This window comes from Armigeres subalbatus, chromosome 3 (genome assembly GCF_024139115.2).
Source record: "Armigeres subalbatus isolate Guangzhou_Male chromosome 3, GZ_Asu_2, whole genome shotgun sequence".
In the NCBI taxonomy this organism is placed as follows: Eukaryota; Metazoa; Arthropoda; class Insecta; order Diptera; family Culicidae; genus Armigeres; species Armigeres subalbatus.
In genome coordinates, this window is record NC_085141.1 from 135,453,585 (window position 1) to 135,479,379 (window position 25,795).

General features: G+C 38.4%; 1 protein-coding gene across 7 annotated transcripts in view; it reads left to right on the top strand.

Moving 5' to 3' along the window:
- Positions 1-25,795, top strand: part of LOC134220303 (protein crumbs) — a 209,499-nt gene that overhangs the window by 120,441 nt on the left and 63,263 nt on the right. For all 7 annotated transcript variants that reach the window (XR_009981853.1, XM_062699314.1, XM_062699317.1 and 4 more), the window contains exon 2: positions 216-347. Coding sequence is in view for 6 of the 7 variants with exons in the window: in XM_062699314.1 (XP_062555298.1) it covers positions 216-347 (132 nt within the window). In the remaining variant the exon portion in view is untranslated. The remainder of the gene's footprint in view (positions 1-215; positions 348-25,795) is intronic.

The following is a 25,795-nucleotide window of genomic DNA, read 5'->3' on the forward strand; positions in this document are numbered from 1 at the left end:
CTCCTATGAAAAGAAAAAAATTACCATATCATCAAATTCTCAAACACACTTTGTTATGTCTAAATTGAGTCTTTTGTTTTGCTTTAATCATGACTCGTCAAACAGCTATGCATAACGAACCAAAAAAGAACGAGTGGCTCCATTATAAAGCAAAAAGACCTCTATTCTACTCCCATTCTCATGTTTACTTTCATTTCTTCTCTTCCCAACCGCAGTGCTATGCCCCCCACGGACCGCATCGATTCAAGTCGAAAAAGAGGCCTACTTCAACGGCTCGGCGTATCTTAGGTTAAAAACGCCAATGACCCTGTGGAGCCATTCGGCGATTAGTTTTAAGACCTGTAGAGGTAAGTAGCCGTCAGTTCGGTGTTCCCTTGGCGTTCCGGTGGAATGCTTTCGCTAGCAGTTGGCTATCATCACTACGTACCTTCTAGTTAGTTCTATGGCTCGCAGTTTGAACCCCCCACTAAGCGGCATTTCCCACAAAGTGCCGACCCAAGTCGGTTCGCCTCTACCCGGCGCATTCCTATGTTGTGTAAGAGCGTAATAGAGAAATAACTTGATCGTAGATTTGAGGCTCGAGAAAGCACGCGGTCTGGTTTGCGAAGCGTGCGTAATTATAGTAGTGCCGTACCCAATTCCGATCCTAGAGTATATTGAAGCTAAATCAACAGTTACAAAATATTTCCCAAACTCTGACTTGTAGTGTAAAACAATAAAATACAGTGTTTAGGACATGGAGAAATCAATCATTGTCTAGGACAGAGCTTCCCAAACTTTTGGGTATGCGACCCACCCAGCAAAATTCTATATGTCTCGCGACCCACCTATGAAAAATGCATATCAATTGAAAATGAAACAGATTGTCATCTGTTTTGGCTTCTTCCACATGAAAAATATTTACGTTAGCTTACATGTACAAATGAAAAAATGACGAACATGATATTGTTTGTCAAAATGTTAGCGTTTTTATTTTACTTCATTAAGGGGATAAATGTTTTCTAAGATAGCATGGAGGTGAATATTTTTTTTTTTTTTTTTTTTTTTATCTTTATTAAAGAGATTTTCAGCCCTAGGCTGGCTCATCTCTAGGTGAATATTTAAAATAAAATGCGGTTTGGAACTTTGAATTATGTTCCTGACAAAAAATGATCAAAAGGTTCGGCATCCGAGCTGCAATTAATATTTGTTCTACGCGACCCACCAACAATCCGCTCGCGACCCCCCTGGGGGTCGGGACCCACAGGACCCACAGTTTGGGAAACCATGGTCTAGGAAGTAAAACAGCATATGAAAATGGTGGTTTATGCAACGAGATGCAAAAAGAATTGTTTTCAGCACAAGCTGTACGTTTATTCAACACGAATTCTTTTAGAGAGCACACTCCAAAGACGCCTTATTAAGTAAATTTAAAACCCAAGGAATGTCTAGAAAACCCCAACATTCTCTTAATACCCTTCACTTGTAGCACTTTCTGTTAAATTCGGCGCTTTGCTCGCCATGAAACCGTCGAGCATTAGCACCTCAACACCGCCCGGGTTAAATACCGGCGTTGCGCAACTTTTTTTACATACCGCACGTGGTTTTAACGGTAACAAATTTGAATCTGGAGGAAACAGGGGAAATTAATTGAAATTGAACTGCTGAAGCGTAACCCGAAATGAAGCACTTCCAGAGCAGCAATTATTGGCGTTTATGTTTTACACAGTAGGATGTTTCACGGTAGTTCGAATCTTACAGTGTGAACTATCGGACCATAATAGATAAGATAGGCATTTGAGTGCTGAGGGATTTGAACTGGGGTATTAAATCGTAATTTGATTCCAATTAAGGCGTTTTGCAGTACCAGTATGTTGATATCAGTTATTTATGCAACGAGCTACTAAAATAATTATCGAAATCGACTTTTACAACGAGAAGTGCAGATACTATTCTTTAGCTGTTTTGATATTTTGAATAATTTCTTAACTTTCAAGTCGTGGGTAGAGAAAATGATTCTTCGTGTATATACCAACGCTTTAAGAAGAGTATTCGATTTTTTTTCTGTTTGGAAATATGTACCCAATGACAATACAGGTATATACATTTGATAGGTATGATATATATTCTGCAAGGCAGGTGACTTAAATACAGCGTTGACAGTATCAGATATAACAATTTTGCTAAATCCACGAAAACGAAATTTTGTCCGCATATAAAAGTTAAAGAATGGTTAAAAAGGAACGTAATTCATTGTGCAATGATCAACATAAACAAGTGCTACACTCGTTACAATCAATTAAAGGCAAGATGGGTAAAATTCCGGCTGTAGATATGAAAAAGCGCACCGTACAACGAAAGATCAAGAGCACAATGGAAATTGTGGAGGTGAAGAAAACGGATAAAATCTCGGGTGCAACCGTGGTGGATAGAGCCAAGAGTAACGTCGAAATCTGGGCCAAACAACGTAAAATAAACCTGGACGAAATTCGTCGTGTCGCCGCCGAACTACGGAGAGGCAATTCTGGATCTAAACCTCTGCGGGAGAAAATAGCCCAAGGCGCTACAGAGTATGCGAATAATCAACAACAGGCGGATAAACCTGTATACGACAAACGATCATCCCAGCAAACAGAACAAAAAATATACTGAAAAATAAAACAAACTGCGACATTAAACATTAAACTACGTGACTAAGAATATATTAACAATAAACCTAAAATGACAAAATTTCAAAATCCTAAGCTTCTTTAGTGCTAGAAACCTTGGTTTCTTCAAAATAGTCCATTTCCCCGCATTGAACTTTAGTTTTTAGGATTGGGCTCAAATTAGGCAATGGGAATAAGGAATGCAGGCTGTGATAGCTTTTTTGTTGAGATTTTATTATCACTGCGACCAGTATTTAGATCTATTGTGACTAGATAGCTTACACTGGATGATAAAATCAGAAAAAAAAAATGTCTTCACGATGCTCATGTGCTGCATTTGTAATTTTCAACCCACATGAGAAATGGTAGATGGAATATTAAAAACTGTTCAGCTGCATCTAAGCATAAGAGCATTAGCGTAAATAAGGAGCTTAGACCTCGCTAAAAAAAATAGCCCCCCCCCCTTAGGATTTGAAAAGTTAGTTATCCGTGATATCAATTTTCAACATATAGCATAATAAGTTACTGAAAAAGTTTGAAGACAAAAGAGTTATCACCCATATTCAGAAGATAAATGAGCTTGTTTCTCATTTCTGAAACAGATTCCATTCACTACCACAAATTGCACTTGGTGTAAATTATGAAAAAGCAATATCAATGATTTTCTGGCAGTGGCTGATTTTCTACCCACCGCTGCCACATCCAGGCGCTATAGTATATGCGCAAAAAGCCGGCATGAGTTAATCGCCAGAAATTTGTATGGCGAAAGACATCTAACGCGGGTTTTCTCAACAGTAGGAACTTTTCATAAAAAAAAACTATTTGGTACCGGTTATGTAGGAAGGTATCCGCTACTACGCCTACCAAATATTTTTGCGATGAAGGTGCTTAATTTTGAGAAATCGATCCTTAGATGCCTTTCGCCATACTGATTTCAGAAAGTTAACTCCTAGTTTGCGCTATAAGCACGCTCAAAGTGGGCGATTCATTAATTTGAAAACATCAAATTCAGCTTGATACGAACAACAACGGAGAGTTACCAAAATATCAATCAAAGCAAGCGTGGTACTTCGCCAGCAGTCAAAGGAATGTAGTCAACCATCACGGACTGGAGTAACAGTTTAACAGCAGACTTCCGCTTGCCGCATCAGAATTCGAGAGGAATTCCCATCAGAATCCGAGAAGAATTATCATTGGAATCTGAAGATTTCCTTTCCAAACCATCGAAGTATTCCAACCGGAATCCAGAAGAATTCACACCGGATTCCTTTTGGTGTCGTTGAGGGATACCCTTGCGAATCTGTGGGGAATACTTTTCACAATCCATGGAGGATTTGCTTCAGAATCTCGCGTTGATTTTCTTAGGAATGAATCACATACAGTGGTTGGTTTCCTACCCGCCGCTGCCGTATCCAGGCGCTAACGTATATAGCCAGCATGAGGTTTGTATGCCGAAAGACATCTAACGCAGTTATGTAGGAAGGTGTCCGCTACTACGCCTACCAAATATTTTTTCGATTAAGTTGCGTATTTTCGATATATTAAGCTTTAGATGCTTTTCACCATACTGATTTCCGAAAGTTAACTCCTAGTGTGCCGCTGTAAGCACGATCAAAGCAGGCGATTCATTCCTTCAGAGTCGTTCGAAGATTTGTTTCGGAATCATTCGGAGATTTGCTTCGGAATTCCTTGACAATTTGTTTCAGAATACTTCGACGGTTTGCTTTGGAATCCCTTGAATATTCAATTCGAAGTCTCTCGACTTTTGCCCCGGAATACCTTAATTATTCGCTTCAAAATTCCGCGACAAATAACTTCGGAATCATTCGACGATTCGCTTCAAAATACATCGACGGTTTACTTCGGAATCCCTCGACAAATTGCTTCGGAATCATTCGACGATTTGCTTCGAAATCCTTCGATGATATGCTTCGGGATCCCACGACGATTGGCGACGAAGCCTCAATAAAGAAATAAAAGAAGTCGACCGAAATCTAACCTGGCAACAGGCTAAAGCGATAGCCTGGCAACGCTCAGGATGGAGATCTTTCAAGTCGGCCCTTTGCACGACCGGAGGTGTACAGGATCCATAAGGAAAGGAAAATCCCTCGACGATTTGCTTCAACATCCTTGGAGGATTCCTTTTGGAATCATTGGAGGATTCTTTACGGAATCTCTGAAGGATTAATTCTGGAGTCCTTCGACGATTTGCTTCGGTGTCCCTCGACAGATTGCTGCGGAATCCTTTGACGATTTGCTTCTACATCCCTGGAACATTACCTACGAAATCCCTTGAACATTCATGATGGAATTTCTGGAGGATTTCCGACGTAATCTCTGGAACGTTGCCGTTGGAACACCTGGAACATTCCCGCCGAAGCTCCGGGAAAATGGTTAAAAAGTTCAAAAAAATGGCGGAAATACCCAAAAGTTCAAAAAATGGTGGAAATACTCGCTTCACGAGTATGAAAAGAGTGGAATTCGGCCTACCAAAAATGCCACACTAGCGCGAACCTACTGCCTGCATTTCCTGGCGCTTGTTTTGTTCGCGAGTACGAGTACAGAGCAAAAATGAAAAGTAGAGCAGTATTTTGTTCGCGAGTAAAAATCATAGTCGCGAGTATTTGTAATATTAATATTTTTAAATAAACCCAATATCTTCTTCTTCTTCTTAATGGCATTACATCCCCACACTGGGACAGAGCCGCCTCGCAGCTTAGTGTTCATTAAGCACTTCCACAGTTATTACCTGCGAGGTTTCTTAGCTATGTTAACATTTTTGCATTCGTATATTATGAGGCTAACACGATGATACTTTTATGCCCAGGAAAGTCGAGACAATTTCCAATCCGAAAATTGCCTAGACCGGCACCAGGAATCGAACCCACCACACTCAGCCGTGCGATAACCCGAATGACTCGCGAAGCTTCACGAACATTTTCGGGGTTTGTTTTTCTGTATTCTCTGCGAGTAGTGGATTCGTAAGAAAAAGGCAAACAAATGTTCGCCACTATTTTGCATTGCCTACTTCTCGTTTTGTGAGCAAGGTTCACTGTTTTCACCACTGGTCAGAACTTCTAAGGGGCCCCATACACGCTCCGACATGTTGTACAACTTTGACTCCGCCCCCAGGAATTTTGCTTCGGTTGGAGTAAAGTCGAACCGTCTGTGGGCAAGTTGTACGACTGTTGGATAGTATAACTTGCCCACAGACGGTCCGACTTCACTCCGACCGAACGAAATTTCATGGGGGCGGAGTCAAAGTTGTACAACATGTCGAAGCGTGTATGGGGCCCCTAAGGGACTCCATACACGTTTCGACATGTTGTACAACTTTGACTACGCCCCTGGGAAATTTCGTTCGGTCGGAGTAAAGTCGGACCGTCTGTGGGCAAGTTGTACTGCTCAACAGTCGTACAACTTGCCCACAGACGGTCCAACTTTACTCCGACCGAGCCAAATTTCCAAGGGCGGAGTCAAAGTTGTACAACATGTCGGAGCGTGTATGGGGCCCCTTAGAAGTTCTGACCAGTGGTGAAAACAGTGAACCTTGCTTTTTTTACCATTCGCTGTGTTACTATAGCATTATTTGCGTTACATATAGATTTTTTTTACAAAATAATAAAAATTGATTTTCCATTTTTACATGACCTGTAAATACTTTATTAAAATCCGGCCTTTTGCTGATTATTTTAAACATTTTTATTGTTATTCAAAACACACTTGGTGAATTTTCGATTGATGTAAAGAAAAACTACTATCTGTAAAATTGCTAAAAAGTAAATTTGTCGTTATCAAAATTATTATATTACAATATGTACAGCTATTTTGATCAGAGCCTCGAATATTCATCTTCATGAAGCAATTTCAGTCCGAATTTTGACAAACATCGCATGATTATTCAAAACATAGAATGACATAGTCAGATGACTACTCCACCAACTCATTCATTCGACTGTCACTGAATGCGCTTACTATGTGCAGAAAAAACATAATTAGCATTGTTTATATTGATGTTTACCGTTGAAAGTGCCTCGTGGATGAAAATCAGATTCAGTTCTATGTGATAAATTACTTTACTCATTTAAAACGTGTTCAGATTTCAGATAATTTATCAATTTGTAGAATGTGCATAAATATTCAATGACTAATATTCAACCGAATATTGACAGTCCAGAGCCGACTATGAATGTATCTGGAAGTGAGCTGACAAGTGAAGAGAGGTAGGTAGAGATTTGTATAGCGAAAGTCATCTAACGCGGGTTTTCTCAAAATTAGAAACTTTTCATGAAAAACTATTTGGTACCGATTATGTAGGAAGGTGTCCGCTACCATGCCTACCAAATATTTTGTTGATGAAAGTGCTTAATTTTGAGAAATCTAACCTTAGTTGCCTTTCGCCATACTGATTTCAGAAAGTTAACTCCTAGTGTGCCGCTGTAAGCACGCTCAAAGCAGGCGATTCATTTGAACGGTACCTTATTCAAATTAACGGGGTTCATTTTTAATTTGAACTTCTGGTTACTCTATTTGCATCAGAAAAACTGGTTTCTGGCCGCTCTCTTTGCTGGTTTGTTTTGATTCTGCGTTCCGTTTCAACATGTTTCATTTTTCTTCTGTCGATTCCACGTGCTAAATGACGTTTGCACCATTTTTAATTTGAACGATGTTCAAACCAACGGGGTTCAAATTTAAAAGTATTCAGATTAAAAGCGGTCATATTACCGGGGGTCCACGGTACTCCAATACTCTCACCTTTTCTGATATCCCATTTTCTTAGATTCTAGAGCTTCGATTGGATCATTATCATTATCTTAACTTTACAGAATATCTTCAGACACGTTTAACTCTGAGAATCATACAAATTCTTAATATTCCCACATTCTTTAAACCCTCCTGGGTAATCAAATACTTAAAATTCCTTAGATTCCTGCGTTATTCAGAGTTTGACAAATTATTTCAATTTTCGTTGATTTTTCAGTACATATACGGAAATGGCCTAGATTCTCAAAATTATTTAAACCTCCATTCTCCAAGTTCAGTAGACCCTCTAGAGTGTCCAAGATTTCTTTTTTCTCCTGGTTTTTCGGATGTGGACCATTTTTTTAAATCCACACACTTGAAATAAATCGCCGAATTCGGTAAAATTTTACCGAAATCTCAACAGCAGAACTGTTCGGTAAATTATTTAACTGATTTTCGGTGATTTTGACAGTTGAGCAGTGGAAAAAAATTACAAAAAATCTATAAAATAAATTACCGAACAGTTCTGCTGTTGAGATTTCGGTAAAATTTACCGAATACGGTGAAATGAGGTAAGTGTGCAATTTCTTACGAATTCCATAGCTCATCCAGAATTTACAGATTTATCATGTGGTAATGCGGGACATTCTCCGGGCAATTCGGATCAAGCAGGCTGATTCAGTGAATCCAGGACTGTAATGTTAAAATTAGTAAAAGGATTGATGGAGATATCCATGCTGTTAGATCAGGGTTCCAGACTTGTCTGAAACTCAGAATTCAAAAAAGCTGATAATAGCAAAAGAAAATTATTTAAGGTCATCAAATATAACCAGGACAAACAGTTACAATATTTTTATAAATATATGCCTACTGAACAAATCATTTAGTAAATTCAGTGATATGACGTGGCATATAAATTTGTAAAATAAGTAGTTTGAACTAAAATAGAATATACAAATATATCGGTGACGAACACGTTCATTGGTCGTTTTCATATTCCAACAAGAAAAAACTCATTTTTCTTATAATGTTTTAACGTCTGTGATGGGTAGTGACCGCAACCAGATGGCGCCATTGTATGCGTTACTAGCATTGCTTGCATTCAAATTTGCTTTGCGCTGTACCTGTAACGTTGTATACAACGAGCGCAGAGCAGGGTACGTATCAGCGTAGAATCATCATTGCTTGGGTAATACCAACGTGATTCTGGGTGACAGATATATGATTTTATGCTGTACAGTGATTTTCGCATCATATATCTGTCACAAGTATTATAGTAGAATTGAATACAGAATATTATGCTGAAAACCTCGAGAAGATTAGAGTTTATTAGGTAAAGATATTAGCAGTTTACTGGAGTGTTGTAGGGGTGAATTTATTTCTTTTCAAAGGTAAAAGAAACGAAATTTGCTCAAACCCCACTTCAGAGAAATGCTAATAACTTAGCCGGGAAAACTCTAATCTTCTCGCGGTTTTCTGCATAATATTCTGTAGTAAATTCTTCATGATCTGAATGAGTATCATAGTTCTTCATCGTAAGTTGTGCCGTCTAACTGCAATTCACTGTTTTTGGATGTTTCTGCATACATTTTTCCATATAAACTTCCAACGAGTTTAGCACCGCCCAAACGTTGACCGATTTGGCTGAAATTTTGTCCAGAGCATCAGGGCATCAAATAGAACCGTATAAGAAGGCGGCCCATCAAAAAATTGAAAAAAGTTTTTCCCATACTAATTTGAGCCACCCTAATGGGGCCCCTTACTGATGGAACTAGGTACTAAGTTATTTTCATTTCAGGTGATTATAGAATGAAGCCCGTGGTGAATTTCAAATTCACCACACGTTTATCTACATACATTAATAGTTTTCGTACAGTGCCGAAACTCAAATTATGAATGTTCAGCATAACTAAGCAAACGATCTACCATTATTTCAGCCCCACACGCGTTGTGGTTGTTTCATGTGTGGTTTACAAAATGGCCGATATCTGGCTTCATTGTATAATCACCTTCAGCTACAAAAAAAAATGGGTGGTAGAGGAAAGTTTAAATTTGCCACGTTGATAATCGATCCTTTGCCACGTTGATAATCGTTGATAATCTGATCGTGATCGAAAGACTTTGCCCAAGAAGGTACGTTGCTGACACATCTACAAAAATGTTATAACCCTTTGAAGGTGGATTGTTCAAACCGTGTGCAAGAAATCAGAAAGAAACAGACGTAACTCTTAGTAAAAATCAGTCGGAATTTTCTAGTCATCGAACACAATTGGAACACTAGCGCCATCTGTTGCACAATCTACTCGAATCAATGGCAACCATGATAAATTTTGATTTAATTCTAGAAGCAACGCTTTGGCCATTCGTTACTACAGCAACACACTGCAGTGCTTTTTCCACAAGTAACGCGAATCGGTGCTGCAATGGCGATGTTTGTTGTGAAAAATATTCATGGTAGCCATTATAGATAGTAGAATCTATAGATGAGCAAAACCATGGCTGAGTCGGGTTTTTTGACCGTGCACACGCGCATATGACGTCACAGCCCTCAACATTTCCTTAACGTGACGTCATGCTCGTTTGGAGACACGTTTGACAGTTCGTTTGGAGACAGAGGATTTATCGTCGCTCATCTATATATTCCACTATATATAGTAACCATCGTTAGCTGTTGAAAATTTGGTGATTACTCTACTTGCTACATTATGCCGTGAAGCCATATCTTCCCTGTATCGAAACTTTGTTATATTTCCATTTATACTGTTGCTCCCATCGCTCAGATTCGTCACAATATAATCAGCCACAATGTAACCCACCTGAATGAAATGGATCTGCTGGATCATCCTTTCGAACTGCGTCAACTCTTTTGATGGTATTGTCTTTAGCAACTTCTGTCCGAAGGATAGTGCCCGCTTTCCACAATCTGAGCTGAGTTCATTGGTAAATTTGGATTTTTGTTCAAAAAGCTCCGGCTGATGAGTGATGGATGGAAAATTTGCCTGGTATCTTCTATGAATGCAGAGCCACTACATTTTGCTCGCTCTTCCACAATCCAAACTTCAAAAGTATCAGTACCAGAAGAAAAAGTTATAAAAAATATGACAGTTAAAAAACACTTCCGTTCCCTGCCAAAGCTCACTGGATCCGCTCTGTAAATTCCAAGACCCGCCTAAAACAAAAGTGTGAAAACTGATCCCATTATAATGCGATTTTATTTGTACCAATTCTCATATTTGGATCCACTATAGAAGTGATCCTTTTAATCAGAAAACAAACAAGGGCCAATTCAAATAATGATCTAAACAACAAATTGAGCATTTGATATGAAACTCCGTTGGTTTTGCATGTTCGAAAATTTTGTAATGTTCCTGTGCATAGTTGTATTGAAAGGGTCTGGCGCCCGCTGGTTGGAAAACAAGCTCTAAAAACAAGAAACGCATGATAACATTATTTAGCATTGGTTCCTAACAAAACAAACTACACCATATCGGCGTTTTCTGTATTAATTTTGCCCGACATCAGAGCAAGAATGCCTTTTCACCATATTCTGCTGGCTTCAGTTGCGAAGAAAATATGTCCCGTGGGTTCCAATGTTTCAATAACTTCGTCAAATAGTGTACCGCACTTAAAAAAATCTACGCAACCGCGACTAAAAATAAGCGCCAGATAGTCGCCTACGAATAACATACCTAGGGTAAGACGGTATAATACCCCCCCCCCCCTAATGCAACTCCTTGATAACTTTTTACTTTTCAATGCAATTTATGCAAACTTTGTACTATTTGGTAGTCCAAAAAGTCGCCAATTCATTGCCTGTGAGTAGTCATATAAAATTTTACAGAGAACACGTAATAAAGGTTTTTTGAAAAGTCAAAAACAAATGGATTTCAACAAGTGCCTGGGCAAAACGCCCCACCTTAACCAAAGACGTTTCATAGCCCTTCATTGGTATTTTATCTATCCCATAATTAACTTTACATCAAAACTGTAACTTTTTGTATTATTTTCATTATATAATGCAAAAATACTTTCAATTTCACATAGGATGATAGTTTTACAAATATTTAAAGGATTTTTACCCTTAGTTAGGTATAGTTTTCCTGAAATCAAAAGGGGGCGTTTTGGCCAGGTGGGGCGCATTATACCGTCTTACCCTAACTGCGGCAAAAAGCTACTTTGATAATTTAGAAGAAGAAAAAACGCCACGTGGTGGTTTGTAGCGGTGAATGCTTTGATAGCGCGTGCTGTTTGTACTGCGGATAAATTTTTCAGATCTGTTGAAGCCTTGACAAATGATCACGAAAGTTGTCAAGGCACAATAATTAAAATAATTCTGAGAATGCATCCGAAGAAACTTTGAAATTCATTAGGAAAATGTTTGACACTTGTTTGTTTATTGAGAAGCCTGATGAGTTCCGATATTTTTTTAATAGGTCGAGGCCTACGTTGATTGAAACATGTTAATATTTTCCTTGAATGTCATAAGGGAACTCACTAGGCCGCCATTATCGAGTGCAACTTACCACAGATAAGCAAGATAGTAAAGCCTATTTTACTATTGTGGAATTAGATCCAGTAAATTGGTCTTTCTGAACGATTCACAGGCTTTTTACAAAAATGAACAAAAATACGAGTGTTAGTAATATGCGATCATGGGCAGGATGTATGTCGCTGTGATATACGATTTCAAACACATGGGAAAAAATAATTGTACAATTAATGCAATCAATATGCCTAATTTATTTACAGTTTCATTTTTCACAAACAATGTCATTTTTACTTCAAAACTATAATAATTAAAATATTAGCATTCCACAAAGTTGCTATCAACTTTCTCTTTTAGCGTTTTCCTCTGTTTCTGTTGCATCATGTTTTGCCACCGCAGTTCGTCAGCCTTTCGCCGAATATCGTCCAGGTTCATCTTCCGCTGCTTAGCCCAAATTTCCAGGTTGCTTTGGGCTCTGTCCGCAACGGTGTCTCCCTTAATCTTCTCAACTTTTTTGACTTCCAAAATTTCGAGGGCTTTCTTTACCTTCCGTTGTGTGTCGCTGCTTCTCTTTATCACGTTTGATTTCTGCACTTTACCCATCCTTTCCTTGACGCTTTGTAGAGACTGTATCACTTGCTTATGCTTATCGTCGCACAATGAGGTCCTTTGCTTTTTCACCATTTTGAAGATGTAAGATATTACTCCTCTAGCTTGGTATTCAATTTGTATAGTTTGATGATCTGCTACCAAAATGCGCAGCGCATATATACTCAATATTCAGTGGTACGTTACGGTTCTCAATTAGTACCCACATCTGAGCAAAATCCTGTTGGCATAAACCCTAGGCATGGCCTTACACTTCGTTAGTACCCGCAATAATTTGCCGGACGAGTAATTCATACCCACCACAATCAACGAACAAATTTTGCCCTTATTAATTTTTTTTACTAATTTTCAAACATACCTACCTATGCAAGCATCGCTGCAGACAGGCAAAATTTCGTATCTGAAAATTGAATGATTTTTATACCCATTAATTAACGGAAAATAACGACCAATGCAGTTACAAGAAGAAGAAGAAGTTTTTGAAACCTTGGGAGTTCCTGTTGAAACAAATTTTGGACAATTCTCTTTTATTACTTTTATAACATCGACAAAGGGATTTGAAGAAAAAGGTATTTGTAATACCATGTTCCAAGTACTTCTCGTCGACGGATAGCTCGATATCTTCTTCGATATCCATCGGTTCCGGAAGATCTGCCACATCAGATTCTTTCGGTTTTAAACATAACCCCAAATAATGTTTTTGGAAATGGCGTTTAAAATTCCAAAATGATGACAGTAGGGGAAGGTGGGTAGACTTGATCCCCGGGGAGACAAAGAAATACATAATCTGATTTCCGATGAAAACCCCGAGGGGAACATTTTACAAAGCGAACATTAATTTGTGCGCGAAAGGTTTGAAGTTAGCAAACAAGAAGCAACAAAGCGCGAAGAGCTCTTATGTAATGTAATGACGACTTTGGCAGGTTTTGTTCTATTATTGTCAGGGGGGTTTTCTATAACCAATTATGCTCAAATTTGGCCTAAACATTCTTTGCATATCAAATAATATTGTGGCCGAATTTCATATGGCTTAAGTATTGTGCATATAAATTTTTGGTATTTTACCACTTTTTTTGTCAAAATTCAAATGACCATAACTCCCATATATTGAAAAATGTTTTACATTGGCCAATATGCTCAGAACCGGCTTCACGGATTTCACTGGAACGGCTATATCTCGGGGGTTACGATCTGTGACATCAAAATATATCAATCAACCCAGGAAAAGCTCGTTTCTGAAAAAAACAGGAGAAAAGCAAATATTTTAAAATTTGCTCTTGTTTTTTCCAGTCGAGACATAACAGAATCACAAATATCGGTAAATAACCACAAAAATCAGACCCACTGCTAGGTGGATTAATTATAGTTTTCTGCTCTAGCAACACGACGTTCATTTTTTCGTCGCTTGTTTTTTTAAAAGCTGGCTCCAATCCTCTAATTATGCTCGTCCCTCGCTGACACTCGGACGATGATCAACCGTCCCTAGCATGGAGAACAGACCCAAGTTAAATTTATTCATTTTTATGGAGGTTTAGATTAGCACAAAACAACAACTCATTGATTCATCACTTTGAAATATATTTATTTTTCATATTTTTAACAAATTTTCACTTTCATATTTTTAACAAACATCGTCATTTTTATCAGTACATTCAAAGTTAATTGCCTATATCCCGGGTATTAAGCCACCCGGAGTGGAAATTAATTACTATGTCTGAAACTTGATTATGCATATGTACAACATGTGATAGATTTAGTTCGGAAAAGGTATTGGAGGGTAACCGCCCCTTCGGTGGGGTTTGATCCCACGACCCCAGTTCGCATGACAGGTGCTTTCCCTACTAAGCTACGAAGGACCTCCGTCGTCCACCGCAGCTTAGCGGGTACTGATGAAACCAAATTCCCAGCACCAGAATGTACTGATCTCGAGTGGCGATCTCTCTTCGCTTGTGTGGTCGTGTTGGGATCTGAAGACCAAACTGGCACAACCTCACACAACCCTACTTCATTGAGCGCCGGTGCTGATGAAGCAAGTGTTTAGGAGCCGGTCACTATTAAATACTCATCCTACTTGGTTGCCCTTGTGTACAAAATACATTTGAGAGAGTTAGTTCTGAAAATGTATTGCGAGAGATCGGCTGGTACCTGGTGCTGGGAATTTGGTTTCATCAGTACCCGCTAAGCTGCGGTGGACGACGGAGGTCCTTCGTAGCTTAGTAGGGAAAGCACCTGTCATGCGAACTGGGGTCGTGGGATCAAACCCCACCGAAGGGGCGGTTACCCTCCAATACCTTTTCCGAACTAAATCTATCACATGTTGTACATATGCATAATCAAGTTTCAGACGTCATTTTTATGTTCAAAAATAAAATATAATAATTTTCATTGGAAGTATTAGCATGCCACAAACTTGCTCTCAACTTTCTGCTTCAACGTCTTCCTCTCCTGCTGCTTTAAGTTTTGCCACCGCAGTTCGTCTGCCTTCCGTCGAATCTCGTCCAGGTTCATTTTCCGCTGTTTAGCCCAAATTTCCAAGTTGCTTTGGGCCCTATCCGCCACGGTGGCACCAGTTATTCGCTCAACTTTCTTAACTTCCAAAATTTCAATGGCGTTCTTTATCTTCCGCTGTGTGTTACTGGCGCTCTTTTTCACGTCCGATTTCTGCACTTTGCCTATCTTATCCTTGACTCTTTGTAGTGATTGTGCCACTTGTCTATGCTTCTCGTCGCACAATGAGGTCCTTTGCTTTTTCACCATTTTTAAGTTATATAGTTCGTCTATAGTTCAATACTCAATTTGTTCAGTGTTGTGATTTGCTAACAAAATGCGTACCATTTTATATTCATATCTTCATAGGTATAGAACGGTTCTAATACAATACCCACGTACCAACGAAGTCCTGATGGCATACACCTTTTGCCTGGGTGTTCAGCGCACTTCATTAGTACCTGCATATCTGAGCATTAGCAAGATGATAGATCAATAATACAGTTTGAAGTGAGTTCAATCAAAATGCTGGACATTCGTACCTGTATGAAAACAGCATAGTGTTTGTGTACAGGTACATTCCCGAGCAGACCAGAATAGCTCAACAAATTGTGATTTGTTGGCAGAATGAGATATGGAGATCCATAATATCTTTCTCTTTTTCTTTTTGGCATTACATCCCCCACTGGGACATTGCTGCTTAGTGTTCATTTGGCACTTAGTTATTGACCGCGAGGTTTCAAAGCCAAGTTACCATTTTTGCATTCGTATATCATGAGACTAAGACGATGATACTTTTATGCCCAGGGAAGTCGAGACAATTTCCAAACCGAAAACTGCCCAGCCCGGCACCAAGAATCAAACCTAGCAACCCTCACCATGGTCTTGCTTTATAGCCGCTGATGAGGGCCCCTAAAATCCATAACATATATTGATATTTGAATGATTTTGATGCAATTTTTTGTCATTTTCGCTTGTTCTTTCATCTCTTATATCAACCATTTACTAAGTAACGGGCAACTTGTATGCACCCAACAAAAAGATGTTGCATAAGTAGATTTCAAGGATTTGTGAAAATTAAGTTTAATAATTAGGCCTGTGTAAATATTGCATAAGAGTTTTGTTCATATATGGTCGTTATAAAATAGTATAAAATCAAAAATACATCTAACTTTCGATCAGCTATTTTTCTGTATGCACTACAAGGTAAAACAAAGATCATTACAGTCATTGCCATTGCGATGCTCGTAGCTTCAGTTCCAGTAGGAAAATAGAGACAAATTGGCCTACTATTAGGGTATTTTCGTCCTAGTAAACAATCAAATTAAGTCATATAAAAATCCGAATAATTTCTACTGGAGATCTTGGATCAAAGCATTAAAAATAAATCTGAGTCCATACTATGGATCAGTTATTTCCCTCTTTAGCAGAGCGCCTTCACACGTTTGCCAATCAGGTGCGAAGATTATCTCTGATCCGTGCTTACCCCACGCAGCCACATTCAGCAACGACCCACAATCGCCAGATGATCCGATTTACCCAACAGCCAACGGCATCGACCACCTTAGCGTTTCAGAGCCAAACCGTGCATCAAGCTACGTCTAATCTAATGGAACCAGCACAACCGCCGTTCGTGGGACTTTGGAAAAAATGGGTCTTCACGCGTTCCGTGTTGCTCGAATATATTCACATGCGGCGTCTAATGACTCCGTTGGTTGTCACCCTTGCCGACTGTGCCTAACTGCCTGGAGGTGATGATGATGATCATGCTAGGCCTCATAATAATGTGCTTAATACAGTTTGCCAGCCATTTGGGCCCACGAGAAACCGCTAGGTGAGACACATGTTGAAACTCTATGGCAAAGTGACAACTAGTTCAAGCGATGACCAATGTAAGGAAAATACGAGGGTAATGGTTCATCAAATTGGAACACACACAAGTCGGCATTTGACACCTGTTATTTACTAATGAGTCATGAATGAAAGTCGGCCTAATGTGACAGTCAGTTTTACGAGACTATTTCCGTTTGCAGTTTTTTCATTTGGATCTCTATTAACAGAAAAACAGCCATGAGAATCATTTATTATTAGGTATATTTGATTACATAGGTATATTTGAGTAACATCCTTATTCTCGGCTCAAGTCTATCAGCATCTGGGTACGTTGCAGTATGTACCCGCATAAGTATGATCCTGATCCAAAATGGGAACAGATATCAATCGCTTTATACACATACATATGTTTGAATTCTGATGGGATTCCCGTTTTTTACGCGGTTTCGGAATTTACATGTAAAAACCAACTCCAGTGTAGGGGAGACCGGTTGAGCTTTGTTTTCGGAATGTTTGTACTAATTCTGGTTAGACTGTTCGAAAAACGGTTTGTCATAAAAAATAATATTCCAATACTTGGATATATTTGCATCGATGAAAACAAATTAAGGGCTGGGGTAGATTTGCCAATTTTGTTAAAATAATCAAATGGATCATTGGAAAACGTTCAGTAGTAGAAAAAAGGCAGTGTTGCTTGAACTTGATTGACTGCCCGTACTGCCGTAATCTGAAAAAGTGACGTATACGATATTTTCCAAAAATGGTGTTAACGAGTACTATTCATTGAGCTCTTTAACAGAAAAATGGAAAACATGCATGTTGTAAAATGGCGGTTATGTCACTTTTCGAGATTACGGCAGCGTAGTTGCTACTCCATTATGACCAGATCAGCTATTCTTACACAGAGAATCAACAGATGTTTGCTTGGGACTGTCACTTATCTTCAATGCAACTTCAGAATGCAAATCAATGTAGGGAATGGGGTGGAAATAAAAAAACAATCACTCGCCCACTGCAAGCCGAATATACCTCTGCACTTGCCACGAGTTCATGCTGAATTTGTTGGAATTTTGCAGTAATCGAGAAAATGAACATTTCTGTTACAGATTTTGCTTAAATTGTTATTACTAGACCTGATTGAAATTTTACATGCGGCCCATTAGTGATTGACGGCGGAACGGCGGCGTGGATCGACATGAACCAGTTTCAAGCGCCAACATTTCAGGAGTTTCTTCAAAAGTTCTTGAAGGAATTCCTCAGGAAGCTCCTCCACAAGTTCCAGATATTCCTCCAAAAGTACCTATGGGAAGTTCCTCCAGGAATTCCTCCATAAGTTTCTTCAGGACTTTCTCCGGAAGTTATTCCAGGAATTCCTCTGGGAGTTGTTCCAGAAATTCCTCCGGAAGTTATTCCAGGAATTCATCGGGAAGTTGTTTCAGGAATTTCTCAGGAAGTTACTCCAGGAATTCTTCCAGAAATTCCTCCAGGAATTCCTCCGGAAGTTCCTTTGGGAATTCTTCCAGAAGTTCCTTCAGAAATCCTCCGGGAAGCTTCTCCAGGAATTCCTCGGAAAGTTTCTCCAACAGTTCTTCTCAAGGTTCCTAACCAAATCCATCCACATTTATCCAGCAATTCCTCAGGAAGTTTCTTCGAGAAATTCTTCTTAAGTTCCTCCAAGAATTCTTCTGGAAGTTCCTCCACGAATTCTACGGGAAGCTTCTCCAGGAATTCCTCGGAATTCTTCCCAGAATTCCTAACAAATTCCTGCAGCAATTCCTCAGCAAGCTTTTTCAAGAATTCCTTCAGACGTTTCTCTAAGAGTTTCTTCTGGAAGTCCCTTAGTTAACTCAGGTAATTTCGAGCAGACAATGTTATTGACTGTGGGATTTTAAAATTCAGGAGGAAATACTTACTCATTCAATCTCAGTTCCCTCCATGATTTTTCGAAGTTGTTTATTTCGTTTACCGATTTTTCAGCTTAGGTAATATAGCTCTTTTAAATTTTGATCGTTAATATTTTTCACAGAAATATCTGCAAATTATTTTAAAAAAACACCGAAATTCAGTAATTTTATTTATAGTTTCAAACTAAGTTGCGAAATATTAACGAAACATCCGTAAATTATTAGATCACTGATATTTTCAATAAATTGAATGACCGAATTTCGAGTCTTTGCTTAATGATGACAATGGATCGATCGCCGCGATTTTATGTTTCGTTTACTAATCGATTGGTTTTCGGCAAGAAATAAAACAAATGTTTGCCAGATTGTCCGGACGTTTCGGTCGATTCACTGACCTTCGACCATCTTCTGCGGACTAATCTTCCTGCCGCTTCCTTACTCTAAGACGGCCATTACTACTACTACTTATTTCTCGCCGAAAACCAATCGATTAGCAAACGAAACAGTCTTTGCTTAAGTGTGTGTATACTTGAAATTTTCCGGACAATTCTCACAGAAGCTTTCACAAAAAATCCTCACGAAAGCCCCTATTTTTTTCCTGGCCCTGCATCCAAATTTCGCCCAGAGAAATTCGCCTGCGTTCTCCTCTTCGAGTTCCGCCAGAACTTGATGTAATTTCCATGGAAATTACATCAAGAAAACTTAAATAAATCCCAAGATAAATAGATTTTCCAAGAAATTTCTCTGGAAATTGTTTGGGAAATTTATTTCGAATTTCAGGAATTACTTAAGGTATACTCCAAAAAAATCTTTCAGAAACTGCTCCGATATATTCCTCCAGCTGGAATTCACGGTATTTATACGGATTTTTTCTGAGATTATGTAAGAGAGTTCTTTAAAGATTTATTGGAACAAGTCCTTATTTAATGATTCCTTTAAAAAGTTCCTGAAGAAATTCGGGAAGAAGCTTTTGGTTAAAATCCCTATAGAAATTATACAATAGAATCATGGGGGAATTTTCGATGACATTTCTGATTTATTTCCCAATGGATTTCCTAGATGGATTCTCGTAAAAAAATCTGGAGAAATTGTTGAAGAAATTTCAGGAGAAATTCCAAAAGGATTTCCTGGTTTAAACCACTGTAAAATTTTTAGATAAATTCTTGAAATAATTTCAGGTGGATTTCCCGATGGGCATCCAGAAGGTATAATTTAAGGAATAACTAAAATAGTTTCTGAATGCCGACGAACCTTTGGTAAAACTTGGGGTCTTAAACCCAAATATATCAAATGGATTTACATAACAGTTGTACAACCAGTTTTGGCTTATGGATGTTTTGTGTGGTGGCAAAAGGGGGAAGTGAGGGCAATTCAGTCTCAATTAGGCCATCATCAAAGGATGTGTCTAATGGCAATGACTGGTGCGTTCTCTTCAACTCCCACAACTGCTCTCGAAGTTCTTTTCGACGTAGCCCCACTACACATACATCTCAAACAAGAAGCATTTTCTTGTACTTACCGACTATGGGTACCTACTCGGTTTTATGGAAGAGAATCCTGTAAACCACAGTTCTTCGTTGTTACCGCTTATGGTTAATTGGGACAACATGTTCCTTGCTCCAAGTGATCTCATACACGTTAGTAGTTTTCCTTATAGGACATTTTCAACACAATTCCCCTCGCGGGATGAGTGGACATCTGGCTATTTGGAGAGAAGTATGTCGGACAGCATTGTTTGTCACACTGACGGCTCCCCCCTCGGAGGTAGAGCAGGTGCAGGCGTCTATTCGTGTGAGCTGAGATTGGAACAGTCACACTCACTGGGTACACACTGCACTGTCTTTCAAGCGGAAATATTTGCCATCATGTGTGGAGTGCAATCTGCACTGCAGCAACGCATTATGGGCAAAGTACTATACTTCTGTTCAGATAGTCAAGCAGCTATTACAGCTCTCGCATCGGCCAACTCAAGGTCGAAGTTAGTAATCGCATGTCGAACTCAAATTGAGGAACTGAATTCAGTAAATATTTTACACCTTGTATGGCTACCTGTACATTCTTCCATAGCTGGAAACGAATTGGTTGATGAGTTAGCTCGTAATGGAGCATCGCATGGCTTTATTGGTCCTGAGCCAGCTATTCCAAATATGTATTTCCGATAGGATGAACACGGTGCGCCGGTAGACCGTTATTATAAAATAAAAATGTTCATCAAAACCAAGTACAGGGCTCGATTCTTGTGCTAATTCTGCACCTCTGGACAGAATTTAAAAAAAAATCCCTAGGAAGAATATCGAGAAATCTTAATTTGAAGTTTTTAGCTAAGAAATTTCAAAAGAATCCATATTTTAATTCAACAATATCCTCAAAATACCTGCAAAAACCCCAGAAAAGTGGTCCAAGTTGTTTTCAATCAGTTTGAATTTGTTACCGTTTCATTTCTTATTTAGTTGACATCTAACAGATAAGACTGAATCAACAATTTAAAGCCAAAATACGCGATTCGATTCGAGTCCCGATCTCTCCATCCTCGGTATAACGCTCCACGCTCGCCAAGTCGTTCTGTGCCAGGTTAGCACACCACGCTTGCTGGCTGCTCTTGTACCTGCCAGGTTGGAAGCAAACACCATCATTGCAGGGTTGCTGTCCGGCTTTCTTGCAACATGCCCTGCCCATCGTACCCTTCCTGCTTTATCTACCTTCTGGATACTGGGTTCGTCGTAGAGTTGGGTGAGCTCCTGGTTTATCCTTCACCTCCACACACTGTTCTTACGCATACCGGCAAAGATGGGTTTAAGCACACGTTTCCATTATTCCAACTATAAATATTTCCAACTGACTTATCTTACCAGTCTGACTTAAGTATGTTTTTGATATGGATAACCGGTTCAAGTTTAGTTGTTACCTTCCATGTTTAATGGAGTGAAAAAATGAACTTTAATTTAGTGTTTATGTTCATATTGGAGAAAAGTAAGATTAGAGTTCATGTAGAATGATAGTAGTTAGAGGCTAAAACATGTGATCGCTGTTTCACTCGATTACAGCAGTTTTTAACCGATCTTTAGGTGCTCTGTACAGCTGCCAAATCTAGTCAAAATTCTTATGAACGGACTCGAAAAAGCATGTTTGTTATGTAAGCCAAGACTTATTCCGGTGCCTTTACAGAACGCTGAAATATGATAATTTAAGATATGGTACGAGATTTTCCTTACCGCCATCCTTGCAGTCATTACCAGCCGGATGATCAGTTTGCGGGGAAATATCAGACAAAATCATGGAAAAGCTCTGTCCAATTGTTACGGCATCCGACGAAGGTCCAAAAACTACACTACTTCTAACAAATCTTTAAGCTGTCGGTTTCTTTCCACCAATTTCTTCCGTTTTCCAGGTTTGATCTTTATTTCGCATATATTTTTATCACACCCAGAGAATGAAAAAAATATATAACACAAACTTTAATCTAATTAGAATATAAGGTTTTGCTCATACTACGAATGTTTCTGCATTAAACAAAGAATCTGCAGCCTGCAGGTGAATTCTTGAAACAAACTTTCTACATATTCTGAACGAGAGGTATCATTCTTGAAGACTGACGGTATCAAGCCATATACAAATTATAGTCAGTTTGGTGAGTTTATCAGTTGTAAATATTTATAAAGACAACAAATGAACCGTTTGTTTGAGAAACTGCATATGTAACATTTTTGGCCAAAATGAGATTTTTATATATTCTGAATCCTCGTCCAAAAATACGTATTCTGGCAAAAACACGAAAAAAAAATTTTTGTTCAGGAATGTATGAAAAATTTTTCGTTTGTTTGAGAAACTACATATGTCCACGTACTTTGAAGAGCAATTGTAGAGTACTGCTTACATTTTTTGCACCGAAAGTTCCCCAGGGTGTTGAGTTTTGCCAAAAACTATTGATCTGTATCGAAGAAATCGAAAGATTCGTTGCAATTGAGTTTGAAATGATTGAATAACAAATTTGAAAAATATTGCAAAGATATCATACTTAATATTTATATATTATCAATGGTGTTAAAAACAGTTTTCATGCCAACTTCAAAGGTACCCCAATGGGCACAATATCGTCAAATTAACTCAACCAAAGTAATTTACAATGTTTTATAACCTGTATAATGCGAGAAAAATATTTAAAAAATTGAATACATCATTTTGTAAAATGACCTTTTGACCCTCTTTCTACGGATTCGTCCCTCTGTGCGACGGCGGCGGCACACAGGTCTAGTTATTACGATCTCATCACTTTACAGTTTCGCCATATTAAAAATAATTGCTCGTGCTGATTCCTTGATTAATGAAAATACGAGTATCGGTTTGTTTTTCTGGACAAATCGATACTCGTATTTTTCGCACTGGAGCAAGTGCGCGCAGTCTATTTCAACAGTTTTAATCGTTCAACGAGTATTGATAAACCATCATGAAAATAATGACAATGTTGAAAAAAGGCTTACAAATTAAAAGAGGGATGATCTAGCAAAATAAAATCTAGACCAAATTTTGACCTTTTGACATTAGTGAACACGGAACGAAAATAGTTACAATAACTATGGAAAACCAGCTAAACTTTCTCGTGCGCACACTTGCCCCGCGCAATGTTCACACTTACCCCAGAAACGGGGTAAGTGTGCGCATTTGATTTTTTCCATAAAACTCTCTTCTGCTCAAATTTAAATGGATATATTGTGAGAAGATTCGGAGACAATAAGATAGGGTACTACATACTGGTTACTTAGTCAAAAACTTTAAAGCATTCCTATCAAAAGTTATTCTAATGAAACAGTTAGGTGCGCAAACTACTTCATCTATGCGATAATTTCGAGCTCTCCATGAAAACCTTGTGGACGGTACGGCGTTGGATTGGTAAGGGTCTTTATGGATGAACAAAAATTGTATATACAAAGTTAAAAGGCTTTACTATTCCATTTACTTCTACTATATGTATTCACTTTGTGACAACAGATACGTATTTCGTTTTCTACTTGATAACTTCTTCAGTGTTGTTCAAGTAGAAAACGAAATGCGTATCTGTTGATACAAAGTGAATACATATAGTGGAAGTAACGGGGTAAGTGTGCCCATGGAAATGGAATAGTGAAGTTTTTTTTTAACTTTGTAACATTTTTCCTTAAGACGCTTAATATTAATTAAAAATTTTATATAGATCGTCACAATTCACCCCTTCTTCTTTTAAACGTTACGAAGTTTATGGATGTTCCCTAATAACATGCATAGAAAGGCTTTAATTAATATGTACCTATGTTCTAATAAAACAAACAACTAAGTTATAAAACCCAAATCCATCAATAAAAAATCAGTATATTGTAATAGAAGACGTCTTTACGGATAAATGGCATATCTGCAAATTTAAAGTAAAGCAGCTCAATCAAATTAAGTGGTACTACTCGTCTTATAGACATCAGACGGATGAAATGAAAAAAAAATGAAGGTGGGGTGTAAATAAACTATATTGATACTAGCGAGCAAAATTATCCGCCAAATTTTATGTTTTCATTGTTCATTTGTACACAAAATTCAATTTCTTCAATTCGAATTATTAGGTGCGATATCATTAGCTGCCACATTTTAATTTCGATTAGCATCTTCTAGGAAAACACCACCGACGTGTGTGATTTGCTGCTTCATGCTTCGTGCTTTCAATATCTAAAAATACATCTCGCCGGGTGATGTAACAAAGCTGGATTATTATTTATATTTCTTGTCACTTCAATGTGATGGCGATGGATGCGACCATCGGCAGTAGAAACATTGCACAATGGTCCAATGCGGAAAGATGCATTTTACGTCAAAACTATAAGAAAATTATTTTGAGCTTTTAGTGGAATGTCTTTATTTGTCATGAGACGAGTTCGTACAATTTCATTTAATTCCAAGTCGAGTCAAGTGCGATACACTGAAGACTGTCTTACTGTTGAGGTCGAAATACGTATTAAGTGGAATTGTACGAACTCATCTTATGACAAGCCAAAACTGTGTTTTTTAGAAAAAAAAAAACCCAGATTAATCCACCTAGCGGTGATGGTGCCTTTCTCGTTCGTTCAAAAGGTTTGGAAAAATTTCAAATAACACCAATATGTGGATTGGTCTTATTTTTCATATTTGTTTATATGCATAAAAAAATTCTCGCCAAACGCAATTTGTTGCAAACAAATCGGATGAGCATAAGAGCAAAAAATGGCATTTTATTTTGTATTTTTAAAATTAGTATTTTCGCCATAACTTTTGACCCAATTGTACGATCCGTCCAAGTTTCTATAGGAAACAATGGGACAGGATTCTACGTCGAATGCAACTTGTTGTGAGCAAATCGATTGAGGATAAGTGCCCGAAAAATGAGTGACATTTTTTACGCGATTTTTACGTATGAATTTGTATTTTGGCCATAACTTCCGATTCCATAGTCCGACCTGGCCAATTTCAAATAGGCAACAATGGGACAGGATTTTACGTTGAATGCAACTTGTTGCAAGCAAATCGGTTGAGAATAAGGACCCAAAAAATGAGTGACATTTTTTACGCGATTTTTTCGTATGAATTTGTATTTTGGCCATAACTTTCGATCCCATGGTCCGATATGGCCAATTTCAAATAGGAAACAATGGGACAGGATTCTACGTCGAATGCTTGTTGCGAGCAAATCGGTTGAGAATAAGTAACCGAAAAATGAGTGACATTTTTTACGCGATTTTTTCGTATGAATTTGTATTTTGGCCATAACTTTCGATCCCATAGTCCGATCTGGCCAATTTCAAATAGGAAACAATGGGACAGGATTCTGCGTCGAATGCAACTTGTTGCAAGCAAATCGTTGAGGATAAGTGCCCGAAAAATGAGTGACATTTATTACGCGATTTTTCCGTATGAATTTGTATTTTGGCCATAAACTTCGATCCCATAGTCCGATCTGGCCAATTTCAAATAGGAAACAATGGGATAGGATTCTGCGTCGAATGCAACTTGTTGCGAGCAAATCGGTTGAGGATAAGTGCCCGAAAAATGAGTGACATTTTTTACGCGATTTTTTCGTATGAATTTGTATTTTGGCCATAATTTTCGATCCC